At 42.5% G+C, this 14,408-nt stretch overlaps 1 protein-coding gene across 1 annotated transcript in view; it reads right to left on the bottom strand.

Annotated features, from left to right (window-relative positions):
• PRDM10 (PR domain containing 10) overlaps positions 1-14,408 on the bottom strand; it is a 128,723-nt gene that overhangs the window by 28,222 nt on the left and 86,093 nt on the right. The window contains exons 9-13 of the mRNA XM_011968276.1: positions 12,471-12,600; positions 11,737-11,979; positions 10,089-10,100; positions 5,490-5,837; positions 3,902-4,057 (exon numbers count right to left, since the gene is read on the bottom strand). Coding sequence (XP_011823666.1) covers positions 3,902-4,057; positions 5,490-5,837; positions 10,089-10,100; positions 11,737-11,979; positions 12,471-12,600 — 889 coding nt within the window. The remainder of the gene's footprint in view (positions 1-3,901; positions 4,058-5,489; positions 5,838-10,088; positions 10,101-11,736; positions 11,980-12,470; positions 12,601-14,408) is intronic.

Genomic DNA, 14,408 nt, shown 5'->3' with positions numbered 1-14,408 from the left:
AAAAAAAAAAAAAAACCAATGTATACTCAATTCCCACACATTTCAGCAAACATTATATTTTTCTAAATCCCAAAAGAATTTAAGTGAGAATCTCTATCTTATGGATTTAGAACTTCTCACCTTACAGAATTAGAAGTTCAAGTAAACAAATCCATTGTTCATTATGATGGAGCATGGGGCCCAGGGCTCAGCTCCCGGTTTCACTATTTAGTGACACATGCTGATGTGAGTCCATGGAGAGAATTAGGCAGAGCCCATCCTGAATACAAACAAAGTGCCAGCTCCCTGATCCAGTGAGGCTCTCTGCTCTGGGACACATGAATGAATTGTTATGAGTCCTGTAGAGACTCTGAGCCTTTCTACAAACCAGTTCTTCCCACCTTTTGGTACAGGGACTTTTTTAAGGACTTCATTTTTCAGCACATTTACTCAACAAATATTCCTTGAGTGCCTACCAAGTATCGGGGAGCAGGCTAAGGGCCCAGCTCCACTGCCGGACCTCCCTCACCCACCTGCCTCTTCTGCTACAATGCATATGACCCAACTGCTCTTTCTTCCTATCCCACCCGCCTTCATTTCTGGAAAGCCCAGGAGGGAATGTTCAGAGCTTTGTAGGCTGCAGTAGGATTTGAATTAAGGACACTGCCCTAAATGACGGTATTTTTCTTTAGTGTAATACGATGACAAAGCATTGCTGCACTGCCGCTATTTTTTCTTTTCCTCTTCCTCCAACTCCTCTCGCATTCCCACTTTTTCCTAAGCATCAATGTTTACTAGTTCCCCTGTCTATTCCCTTTAAACAACCAATTTACCTTAACCGAATCATCACGTAAATTTCAAAGCCTAACACAAATACCACACCATGCTATGCACATCGTGACAGGCACACATTTGTTGGATGCCAAATCTCCATGAGGCCTTTCCATCCTAACATCCCCCAAACCAAATCCGCTATCTGCCCCCACTCCTTCTGCCTAAGTCGTGCTTTTTCGTATCAGTGGTGTTCCTAAACATCTAGCCTCTCGAGCTGCAAATCTGCATTCCTCGTTGTCTACCCTTCCCCCTTTCATCCAAGTGCAAGGTCTTGTCAGCTTCCCATGACACCTGTCTTGAACACAGCCCGTCTTCTCCACACCCACTGCCTCCACCTGAATTAGCCCAGCTCTGAAACACTTAGGGCTCACTTCCTGGTAAGTCTGATGACTTAGCACAGCGCGCTAGCTTAACCTGCTTCCCTGGCTTCCTCTTGCCACACCCTCCATCACTCCCCTTCTCCCCATCTCCTGAACGTGGCATTGCTACTCCCTGCTGCTCCCTCTGCTTGAGATGCCAATATCCCTCCCTGACTCCTCACCTCTCCCTTTCCCTAGCTGGCAAACTCTTTCCTACCCATGAGTGGATTCAAAAGTGTCACCGTATCCATGAGGTCTCCCCTATACCCCAAATCAGTGAATCCCTCTCACGGCGTTGTTGAGATGGAGTCTCACTCTGTTGCCCAGGCTGGGGTACAATCGCGCGATCTCAACTCACCGCAGCCTCCGCCTCCCAGGTTCAAGTTTTTCTCCTGCCTCAGCCTCCTGAGTAGCTGGGATAACAGTCATGTGCCACCGCGACCGGCTACTTTTATATTTTTAGTAGAGATGGGGTTTCTCCATGTTGGTCAGGCTGGTCTCAAACTCCTGACCTCAGGTGATCTGCCTGCCTCAGCCTCCCAAAGTGCTGGGATTATAGGGGTGAGCCACCGCGCCTGGCCACTTTATTCTTTTCTCTATTCTAGTGTGAACTCCCTAAAGTCAGAAGGTCCCACCTTGACTTCAATGCTGCCCTCATGGAGCTTACACTTAGCAGGACAGGCAAATGCAATACACAAATGCTACGACAGGGTCACCAGCAAAAGGCCCTGTGGGAATTCATGGGAGAAGCAGCACTTAATCCAGGGATCAGAAAATGCCCCATATGAAGTGACATTAGCCAGGTAAAGGAATATGACAGTTTGAAAGTGAGTTTCAAGTCAGGACGAGGAGTGAGAGCAAGTGCAAACAAAGGCCCAAGAAGAGAGAGTACGCCACACTTGGGTAAAGCTATGGAGTTCAGGTCACCCTGAGTGCACAGGGAGGCGGGAACCAGAGAGGCTGGCAGGAGCCAGATCTTGTAGCATCTTAGAAGTAACAAGAACTTCGGGATTTATCTGCGTGAAGAGCTATTAAAGAGTTTTTCAGAAAGGACATGACATCAGAGCTGTTCTCCAGAAAAATTACTCTGATTCTAGTTTGAAAATATGCCAGGAAGGTAGGTGGTAGTGGTTTTGTGCTGGGTCAACTCGGCTAAGGGGAACTACATTTGAAGGGAGTCTCCTTCCCAGCATGGTTCCGAGTTGGGTTAGCCAAACAGAAACTCATACCAGCCTGGAAGGTGGAAAGGAAGCAGCTCCATGCTGCTCTAGACAGTGTCACACAGAGGTATCTGTGGGTCCCTACTTATCCTCTCTTTCCCACCCAGCCACAAGATGTCTTCCTGACTGCCAGCCCTGCTGGCCAGCTCCATATCCGCCACCAGATACAGCGACACAGTCTTCCACAGACCGTACCAGCTCTCCTTCCCGGCCCCCACTGCAGGTGGAAGGGCCTGGTTCCTAGATTCCCAGGGAAGTTCCCATTGGACCACCCAGACCAGTGCTTCTGTGGGCATACTGCTGACTTCCGACCTCCCAGCTTCTCCCTTTGACCCCCACTTCTCCATCTTCTCCTATAATTCAGTTCTCAGTCCTATAAGAAAATCTTCTGTGACACTCACAGTGGCTTTGCTTCCCTGATTGAACTGTGTTGAATATGCTGGGTCAAAGTAACAGAGAAAATGAAAGCAAGAAAAGAAATTTTGAAGAAATATTCCAAGGTGTTAAAATATGGTATCTGGCACAAAATGAAAAATCAAAAAACATTGGCTGGATGGGATGGATGGATGGCCAAACAGTATCACAAAACAGGAATCCTTTTAGATATGATTTTTTTATAAAAACAGAAAAATCCCAGACCTATTTATACTTTTCACATTGGAGTTCGCTACACAATTCTAAATTGTGCTACTATATATTAAAAGGCATTAGATTATATTTTATAACACACTACCATAAAACAAGCTTTGAAAATTCTATTTCTCTTTAATTTCTTTGCATCTGTCACAAATATACCCTTAGCTTTCCTCTCCTGAATCCATTTCTGATTCTTTTCCAGTTTCTATGAGAGTGTGGCCTACAATCATATTCAGTAGAGTATCTTCCGATGATGGTTTTGCAGAATCACCTGATATCCTAATGAAGCATCTTTCATTGTTTTTACATTTATTTATTTAACTTTTATTTCTGGGTCCCCTGCAGGGTTTTGCTTGGCTTCTTCTAAGTTCCAGGTAGGTTACCAACACTTATAATGTTCTACTTTAATCTTTGAGGTCATTAACACTCTCCAAAGCAGTCTAAGCCTTCTCAGCACTCCTCGGATTTCCCACCTGTGTTAGATGAGAGTCCTGCTGCCTGCGAGGCTCAATTACTGGCTCTTGTACTTAATCAGAGCTCAACAAAAACCTCTTGACCTGAATGTTAAGTAAAGGTATTGGTCTGTCAGGAAATCTCAATAGCAATTTAGTTATACTTGTCATTATACATTTGGATTCTTTTAGGAGATGCATTTTCACTCTACTTGTTTGGGGATTTGAATTAACTATTTTGAGACAGTAAGTTTTCCCCCTTAATTTTATAGCTAAGTCAAACACAAGGCCCAAAGTGCATCTCAGGTCCAGTTCATCAGAAGTGGGTGAAACACTGATGAACTGAACAGGCATTTACCCTCAGCTTGCTATAATTCCAGTGGCCACGAGACCCACCTTGGGCTGTGTCTTGGTGTCATACCTTAAATTGCTTCCCACAGGTGGAACACAGGAAGTCTTTGCGGTCCGAATGCCGGAGCATGTGGAGTCGCAGTTTATCGGGGCGACAGAAGGCCTTGTCACACTCTGTGCACTGGTAGATCTTTTCTGAGTGGAAGCTGCGCACGTGTTTTTTCACCTGGCAGTAAAAACCATGGGAAAACTCAGGGGACACAGGCACCAAAGGAAACGACCAAAGGCAGCTTGTCAACGCTAGAGGGAGCCAAATGCATTACCAATGGGTTTTCATCAACCCCGCCGAGGAATCCAATCAGATGTGATAATTGGCCTCAATAACACATACTGTCCCTGTCACAAAGAAACAAAACAAGTATCCAGAAAGCCTTAGAAATCCTGACCTCCCCGACAACTTGAAACATGGGAGAGAGAGAGGAGGGAGAGTGCTTGCTTGGAGCCCATTTTTTAAAGATAAAAAGTAAAAGTTCCTTGGGTTTAAATGAATCTCGCTAAAAAGGATCTATAGGAAGACAAAAACCAGTTCTTCCTTACTTTTCTCCGGCTTTAATCTGCATAAAAGCAATTTAGCCCCTTTTGATGCTTTCACATCTTCTTATAAAATCAAGTTCTGAAGAATTAAAGACATGAATGAGTGGATACAGAAGACATTACCGGTTTATGAGAGCAACATGACGCTGGCGTCATTTCTCAACTGGGACTTACTTCCCTTATTTTTAGACAAACAAAGGAATAGGGCTTCTGAACTCTCCTAGCCACATATATCCAATGAAGAAGAGCTGACGAAGGAAGCTAAGTAGTGAGTCCTATCAAACTATTCCTATAAGACAGTTTGCTTCATTATTTTTGGAGTTTCTTTTGCCATTAAATTATGCCTTAAAGCAACCTTTCTACCAGTTTGTGTGAAGTGAGAAAATCTCCAAGACTCTCAACACTAGCAGAACTAAAAGTAAATCCTCGTCTTCTTTTCCTTTGGTAAATGAAAAGGTGTAGTTTTACAAAATGTTTCATTATTCACTGACAGGCATAGGAAAATCTTATCATGTAAAGTCCAAATGAAATCATGCGTATTCTGAAATTTATCTTCACCCATTTTGCTCCAACAAAGAATACACTACAGGGGAGGAGGCGGTGGGTTCTTGATACAAAAGTATATTATATACCAACTTTCTCTTTGTTTCCTTCCAAAACGTATGGCCTTGGTTAAAGCAAGCAGGAAACCACAGTAGTAGTAGGGATGTTCTCAGCCCCTCAGAAATGGGAGTATGTCTTCTACAGGCTCTGTATATTTTATAAGCAATAGATATTGACATGGATTATGAAAGATTTTTTAAAAATTATAACAGATCTGGGTGTTTATTACTTGTAATATAACTGAAACACTTTAATGTCAATGTCTGATCTGGACAATTAAGGGTCATAATAATCTTTTGTTTATAAAAGTAGTTTGATTGAAGAAATATTGTTCTCAATTGTAAAGCTGTTTCAAAGAAGGGATGAAAATGCAGGTGCTAGGCAGTCTCGGTTTTCCAAAAATCGAAGTTTCTTTTACCAAAAGAAGGAAGCAGACAGGAATCTCAGTAGTAGACACTCACCTGGATAAAATCTGGGAACCGTTTCTTACAAGTTGGGCAGGTGAAGTAGCCATCATTGATATGAATGGCCACATGATCTTTCAACAAATCAAGGCGGTCAAAGGATTCTGGGCAAAAAATGCAAGAGTAAGTCTTCTGGTCTGAGTGGAGCTTCATGTGGCTCTCCAAGGATGCGCTGCTGATGAAGCCCTTGTTACAGAGGTCACAGGTCAGTGGGCAGTTCCCCTCCCGCCCATGGAAGCGCAAGTGCTGGTCCAGTTTGTCCTTTTCCCGGAAGGCCTTCCCACACTGCAAGCATTTAAAAGGCCGGAAGGACTTCCGAATAAACAGATGCTGAAGAGCTGCATTCTGAAAGACATACACAAATGTGATCATTTAGTGATGCAATTAAGAGTGCAACTGGATCACACTTTTACAGAGAAAGAGAGGATGATCTCTGCAATCACAGACTTCCCATAGAAGTTCAACTCTAGGACACACACAGTTGAAAGATTTTTCTGGTGAAGACACTGAAAATGAAGCCATCCTCAAAGAAGTTCATCTTGAAAAGACGAAACTTTTTTGTGTTTTGTTTTACATCTATGTATGTGGGTTTTCTTTTGAAAGGGTTTAAGTAACACAAAAAAAGTGTTCCCAATAGAAGACTTGTATAATAAAACAAATCCCACACTGGAACAGGATAAAAATGGAAGATTTGGAGGAAAAGACTTAGGGTAAGTCACACATGCAGGAATCAGGCTGGAGCAAGTCAGCCAAATGTTACTTGTTGAAATCCATGAGAAAAAGAATTTGAAGCTTGATTAAAACGTTTAGGGGGAAAAAAAGACAATAAAAAGAACTGAAGGGTAGTCCTTGCCAGTGGCAGGGTGGAGAAGGAAATGGATACCAGGCATCTTTTGGGGGTGATGGATACCAGGCATCTTTTGGGGGTGATGGAGACCAGGTTTCTTTTGGGGGTGATGAAAGTGTTCTGGAATTAGAGAGTGGTGAAGATTGCACAACTTCAGAATATTCTAAAAACCACTTCAAAGGGTAAATTTTATGCCATGAGAATTATAGATCTCAATTCAAGAAAAAGAACTGAAAAGGATTCAGATTTATGTGAATGAGACATGAGCACACGTCATAAATGGAATATAAGCATTTCATCACTTTCTACTTAGAAAACAGAAGATAAGGTCCCAGCATAGCTAGTTAGTTCTACTGGTTAGAATGCCATGCTAACAAAGTTAAGCTCATCACACTGTTCCCTGCCTAGACCAGGCAATTCTGCTGTTTGTTTTCAGGCACAGATTGCACTTGTAATGCTGATTAGCCATCTTGTAAATTCATGCAGTTGTTATAGGGAACCCAAGTGGGAGAGCATGGGTACTCGGTGCAAACCCATCACCACTACTGGGAAAACTACTCATGCTCTGCTGAGAGCAGATCGACAAAATCATCTCTTACACGGAGAATGCAGAATCAATCAATCTTTCAGTTACGCTTATAATGAAGATTCATTCATGAGTTCCTCAAAACACTGAGGGAACGCTCTAGATTGCTACAAGGCGGGGGTAGGGGGTGGGGGAATCTTTCAAGTATGTCTGTGAATGGCTGAGCCTATGTAGCTATAAACGAACAGTAATTGAAGGATTAGTGGAGATCTTAGTGCGGTTTGTGTAATGAAGAAAGTGCAGTGAACAATGCTTACACTCTTAACTTCAAATTACTTGTAAGCATCAACTTTTAAACTAAATTTAATGTGAAATCATCATGTGAGGAGAACAAAATACTTTTGATTCAGTGAAATTTCTAGACATAATTACTATGTAACACGAAATTTCCTTCTCAGGGCTTCCCTAACAGGGCTAGGAGAAAGATTTTTAAGCTGCTACCTAATCACTTATGTTGAGTAGATAAACAGCAATTCTGTTGTCTTCTTCAGCTCATGGGGCTGCCTCAGGGGATGTGTCATACTTTATTCTCCTTTATATCCAGATTCCTTAATAAGCTGCTTAGCTTATAGGAGGTCTTCAAAAGTAGTTTGAGAATCAGTGAAATATATTTCATATGAAACTAAAAAAAAAATGATTTCAAGGATTTTTCTATAGCATCTGCAGAGATTTTTAAGAATAGGTCTTTCTTGGCTGGGCACGGTGGCCCACGCCTGTAATCCCAGCATTTCAGGAGGCCGAGGCGGACAGATCACCTGAGGTCAGGAGCTTGAGACCAGCCTGGCCAACGTGGTAAAACCCTGTCTGTACCAAAAATTCAAAAATTAGCCAGGCGTGTTAGCAGTCACCTGTAACCCCAGGGCTGTAAACCCAGCTGCTTGGGAGGCTGAGGCAGGAGAATCACTTGAACCTGGGAGGTGGAGGTTGCAGTGGACTCTGTCTCAAAAAAAAAAAAGCATAGTTTTGTTCTCAAATCAGCCACAGGGCTTGCTTTCACATCTGTGCACAGTTCAGCAGCCACCTCATCTTTTTACTCCATCTGGATCCTAATTTTACATAAAAGCTTTACTATTTTGTCTACTTTCAAAACTTTACGGAAATACTGCAGATGAACCAATACTATTCTGAGGTTCAAAGGTACAAGATTTAGAGCACTTTTGCCATGTAGGAATCTTTTCCTTTATCTACGTTCACTGAAGTGTCCAAGGACAGACACAATGCACATTGATTGTGGTCCCGCTGAGGATGCCATTTCTCCTCAGGTGCCAAATCCAGGACTGAGTTTTGTTTTGGTCTATTATGCTAATCGGTCTTCTGTCATTTCTGATTAGCGCGAGTACCTTCAGACACTTGATTTAAACTGAGCCACCACCTGGCTCCACTTTCTTGGCTCTATTGACAAACCTTATCATCTTTTCAATTTCCATGGAGCCCTGAACATTGTCTATACTCAAGTAGATTATATTTCTCTGATCTAATGATACTAATAGGATCGTTACAAGGTCGTAAAAATGCTGAAACTGTTCCCATCCCTTGACCCATTTGCAGGCCATTTCTGTTCTAAGGCGTCTTCTGTAGCTCAGAGCCACAGCCCGTACACATTTCTAGAAGAAATCATGAAAAATGTTGGAAAGAGCACATAGATCCACTCTAGTTCTTCTGCTTCCTGAGTTCATCAGGCAATCCACCACACTAGAAATATATATCAGCTACTCTAGGGATACCAAAATCGTATTGTTGCTAAACTCTGTGATTTGGGATTCAACTCACATTGCAGTGAATTCTGAGACAACGGATTATTTGTAGACAAAGATTATAAAATGTTTCTAAAGTTTAGGGGGTTTTTTGGTTTGTTTTTTAGAGATGGAGTCTTGCTCCATCGCCCAGTCTGGAGTGCTGTGGCATGATCATAGCTAACCGCAGCCTCGACCTCCTGGACTCAAGCACTCCTCCCACCTCAGCCTCCAGGGTAGCTGAGACTTATAAGTATATGCCACCATGCCTGACTAAAATGTTTCTAAAGTTTGATATTAATAGCTAAAAGAACCTAAATTATTGATCAATTTTCATACTATTTTAATCCTGACACAAAAAGGAAATCAAACAATCATATTTGTTGATTTGGGGTTTGGGGGGCTTTTTTTTTTTTGAGACAGGGTCTCACTCCATCACCCAGGCTGGACTGCAGTGGCACGATCACAGCTCCCTGCAGCCCCAACTTCCCAGGCTCAGAGGATTCTCTCATCTCAGCCTCCCGAGTAGCTGAGACTACAGGTGCGTGCCACCGTGTCCAGCTATTTTTTGTATTTTTTTTTTTTTAGTAGAGACAGGGTTTCACCATGTTGCCCAGGTTGGTCTCGAACTCCTGGGCTCAAGCAATCCACCTGCCTCAGCTTCCCAAAGTGCTGAGATTATAGGCGTGAGCCACCGTGCCTGGCAGTTTTGGGGTCTTTTAAACAACTTTCCTTTGGACAATTGTCTGCCCACTTTCAAAGCCTTTGGTTGGCCATCCCTGCCCAACTCAGCTCACTCTGCACTGTCCTGCCAGTGCACCCTTGCCAGGGCCAGGCTCATGTCTGCACTGTCCGAACCACAGCAAGAACCTCCTGTGTCTGGGCCTGTGATCCTAACGCTATCATTCTCTGAAACAGTCTACCTTCCTCCTCTGTCTCTTTCAAGGGCTAGTCTAAGTCTCACCTCAGCCAGGAATTATCCCGACTCCTCTATTTTACTTTGACTTTTCACTCTTCCAAGTTATACTTTCACATTTAACACCTAACCGTAAACTCCCCTACATTAGTACTGATTTCCTACTTAGACTGCAAGCTCAAGTGAAAATTCTATTGTGTACCCAGCACAGTGCCAAATAGACAGTTAGAACTCAACACCATTGCAGAAGTTATTCCAATGGTTTTAGCGCTGGAAGGGACCTTGGAGATCACTTAGTCCTACCCTTCATTTGGTATATGAGGAACCTGCAGCCCACAATTTATTCATTGATCTATTTACAATTAAATTATCATTATTTCATTAATTTGCATTTACTGTAGCAACCAAATTGTGGTTTCCACCAGGATTTAGTAAGTACAGGTTGCAAAGAACAGCAGGTCAGGCAAACACTTAAGTAACATTCTGTTATGTGAAACACAGGAAACAAACCTACCTGCAGCTCCAACTGAGCAGGCAGCATTAGAGGAGAGAAAAATAGTTACATTACCAATTGGATTGGAAGACTTCCCTTCAGTTGGTCATTACCAATCTGGATAGAAAAGATGAAAAAATACATAGCCCTGCTTTTTAGAATGTGTGAGAGAAAAAAAAAAAACAAAATAGCTCAACTAAGACTGACCTCCAAAAACCAAATACATATGGCTTTTGCTTTGCCACAAGGAACCTTGTACCAAAACCAGTAACCCTGCTCATTCAAAAATGCAAGTACAACTACGGCTGGACTGTGTTTGTGCATCCACAACTTCACTGCATGTGTGGGCTTCGGGTTTTTTTCCTTCCAAAAAAAAAAAAAAAAGAAATCTAGCAAGCATTTCTCTGGACTTAGTAAAAAAAATCAGAATGGCAGAGCAGAAAATATAGTAACTGAGCAAGAGAAAGAAGTGCAGATTAGGAACTAAAGGAGAATGACGGATGGGATGACATTAATTCATAGCTTTTTTTCCTTGCTGTCCTATATTTCTGTATGTTGATATACTCTTGTGAAATAATATACAGTGAGCTGAGAGTTTTATATGTTTTGATTACAGGGCCCTCATAAAGGCTGTTTAGCCTCAGAGTTCTTAGAGCCCTTCAAAGCTATCAAATGTTTAAATGTGTTTTTACATTGACTACAAATGTTTAAATGTGTTTTTACATGAAGGCACGGACTAGACTATTTTTCAAGGTCCCTTCTAGCCTATAGGCAAATAAGAAGACCAAAAGAAACATACACTGAAACAATCATGCATGTAGAAATTGTACAGCCTAGGAAGTTACACAAAATGTCTCTTGCATCTACTGGAAAGTACCAGTAAGTCTTTATGCACTCAGCTGCCACAAACATGGGTTTTAAGTCATTGGTTTTTATCAGCACAGACACTTATCATCCCACAAAGCCATATTGTTTTCCACGAATCCCCTGCAGTTCCTAACTCAGACTCAAATGCTATTTGTGAGATCAGAGAAAACGCATCTGAACTGCAAGTCAGGAAAGCCCTGCAGCCGCATGGCCTGAGGCCAAGACGCAAGTCACGTGACTCAGACACGTCACATGACTCAGACACTGACTCACTCTCCGACTGACAGCTTTGGCTCAAGCTATCCCCAGGTGTGTGAACTGTACCTGCCATATCAACTTGGACACAGGTCACTTTACATTGATGAGTAATGACATTTGCCATTCTCCCCTGGGAAGATGTAGATAAGCACATTTAGTTACCCAAAATTAACTTGAGAGCTATGATTAGGCACAAATTAGCCTGGTTTAAAATATAAATGATTATTATAACTAAATGTACTTATTTCTCCACTTCCAATCTGTGAATTGAGGGATGCAGAGAGCTAGTCCAGGAGCTGCCAACCTCTAGGCCTCTGTGTCATTACTAAATTGGTTGAATCTAGGACCAGCCATGCCAGCCTGCCATGGGGCACTGAGACATTGAGAAATAATGGGATCTTTTGAAATAATGGGATCGAGCACGTGACGGGCTAGATGCAAGATTTCAGAGTGGACGGTGAATAGGTTGGAAAACCACCAGAGAGCTGCTAGTGGGAGGAAGATCACCGGCAGGTGCAAGGAGCCGCCGGCTTTCCCCACTTACTCGGATGCGCTTGGCTCTGCGCATGTCGTCGGCTGTCAGCGTGCTCTGGGTGGGCACCACGCTCTCTTCATGCTGCGGCTGCAAATGCAGGGTGTGAGTTTCTGGTTCATGTTCCAGGGAAGACTGGGTTTCTTGTGGCAGCTGAGGGATTGGGATAGTGGTCTGTTCTGGTTGATCCAGCCCATTCAGAGTGGCTGGTTCAGCCTCATCAAATTGCTCCTTTGTGGGAAAATGTAGCAAGTCCTGAAATTTGAAATAACCAGGAATAGAGATCAGTGCCAGAGGGACTGTCGGCTCAGATTTAGAATTGCTGCTTATTTAGGAATGACTAGATTCATAATACTCAGAAAAAATATTCTCCCTCTGGGAAAGTTAATTAGGTAACTATGCACAGAAGGCAAAAGCAGGATAGGTTCCAGACCACTTAACAAGGAAAAGACTGTGATCTGACTTTTCTGGAATATCAATAATTTTAATTGTTTAATTAAACAAAGTCCACCTCTACTAACTCTGGTCAATTTTATAGAGCGGCAAAGTTGGGTTTTTGTTGTAGGTAACACTTGAAAATACATTCTTTTCTGGCATTCTCCAATCATGCTTTAATTAACAGGCAGCAAGCTCTGATAGGAAAGGTCTACAAACATTGGGAAGGTCTTTGTACTTAGATCTTGTCAGGGATCTGGCGAGTCCTCCACACAAGCATCTGAGGAGGGCTCCTTCCCATCCCCCTGTACCTGTGTCCCGTCGTCACTCTTTTCCCCATTTTCGCTGGTGATTTCCAGGCGGATAAATTTTGGAGGACGCCCTGGCCGTCGACCTGGACCAAATCGCCTCTTGCCTCGTCCCCTTCCTCTGCCTCTTGTTCTGGGGACAACAGATTGGGTTACGGGTTGTCGTGGTTACATAATATTCCATAACAAGTAGTGACCTAAATGATTCTTACTAACCCCAGAGTATGATTCCTCTCACCTTATTACTTTCCCAGATTTTCTCCAATGGAAACAACTGTTTTACTAATATACACTTTCTGAATGTCTCATCCTTCCCCTCTATTACAGCTTAAAGATATGTCTTCAATTATTCTGAAGAAAAGAGCTATAAACATTCAAATCACTGACAATATTTTGCTTCTGAAATGATGTGAGAAAGGCAGACAGGACAGAACATGCTAAGCCTTTGAGTGTGTTCCCAGGAGATGTCATCTGAGACAAGATTCCCATTATTTCTCTTTCTCCCCTGGCCTCGCGTCATATTCCTTCTAAGAAACGTGGCCAAATTCAAACAACTTTCTCGTTTTACTACAAGCCTCTGGGAGGTCGGAACAAATTTCTAATTCAATTGTTTCATAACATGCCTAGTAAACATCAATTAAATTTTACATCCCCTTTAATGGATTTTTTAAAATTAATTAATTTATTTTTTTTTTGAGACTAGGTCTTACTCTGCTACCCAGGCTGGAGTGCAGTGATGTAATCATGGCTTACTGCGGCCTCAACCACCTGGGCTCAAGCGATCCTCTAACCTCAGTGTCCCAAGTAGCTGGGACTACAGGCATGTACCACCACGCCCAGCTAATTTTAATTTTTTGTAGAGACAGGGTTTCACCATGTTGCCTGGGCTGGTCTAGAACTCAAGCAATCCTCCTTCTTCGGCCTCCCAAAGTGCTGGGATTACAGGCACGAGCCACCATGCCTGGTATGAATTGCCAGCAAACACAAATTCCTTAATAAAAGAGGCTTTAAAAAGTAGGTTATGAGAGCTTCTTTTAGAAGATATGTATGTGGAAAGCGTACAATGTCAATGAGATCAAATTTTATCCTTCCACTCATTTATTTAATAATTTAACAAATACTATATATTTTTTCCAGGAACTTTTAAAAGACTCTTCATGTTGGAAAATTCTGAACCTAGGTAAATATAGAGAACAGCATGATAAGCCCAATGTACCCATAACCCAATTCCAACATTTTTCAACCCATGGTCAACCTTTTCCATCTATATCCCCACCACTTGCCCACATACATACCCAGTAGATTATTTGGAAGCAAATCCCAGGTATCTTTTCATCTCTAGATATCTTGGCATGTCTCTCTGAATCATAAGGACTCTTTATATATATATGAGCACAATACCATTATCACACCTAAGAAATACCTGATAGTTGCTGAGTATTATTATATCCAGTCAAAGTTTAAACCTTCCTAGTTATCCCAAGTTTCTCTTAACAGTTGGCTAACAAACGTATTACCTACTGTGTATCACATACTGTGCTAGGCACTAAGGACATCAGATTACACACAACAGATTTTACCCTCAGGGCTCTAGAAGAGGGAGGTGGCATATAAACCAAAAATCACAATATAAAATAAAAAGTGCTACAATAGAGCCACCAACAGAGTTTTGGAGATACCCAGGAGTGAGTGACTCAAATCTCACTGTGTCCACTCCCCCTTAGACATTTACCCCTGTGGTCACATTCTAGACCCTGTCACCCTTATAAGCCTCTTCACGCCAATCCCATGCACTGTCCACTCGGGCACTACCCTGGCTCTGTAGTTTACTCCCTCTGGTACAAGCACTCAGCAACCCTTCGGCCACGCAAGCATCTCCAATCCAATCCTTCTGGTGCTCCTGTGCAGCTCTGCACCACTGCCTTGATGTTCTCTCCCCTT

Source organism: Mandrillus leucophaeus, unplaced genomic scaffold, assembly GCF_000951045.1.
Source record: "Mandrillus leucophaeus isolate KB7577 unplaced genomic scaffold, Mleu.le_1.0 Scaffold835, whole genome shotgun sequence".
NCBI classification, from domain to species: domain Eukaryota; kingdom Metazoa; phylum Chordata; class Mammalia; order Primates; family Cercopithecidae; genus Mandrillus; species Mandrillus leucophaeus.
This window is presented reverse-complemented; position numbering and strand designations above follow the sequence as displayed.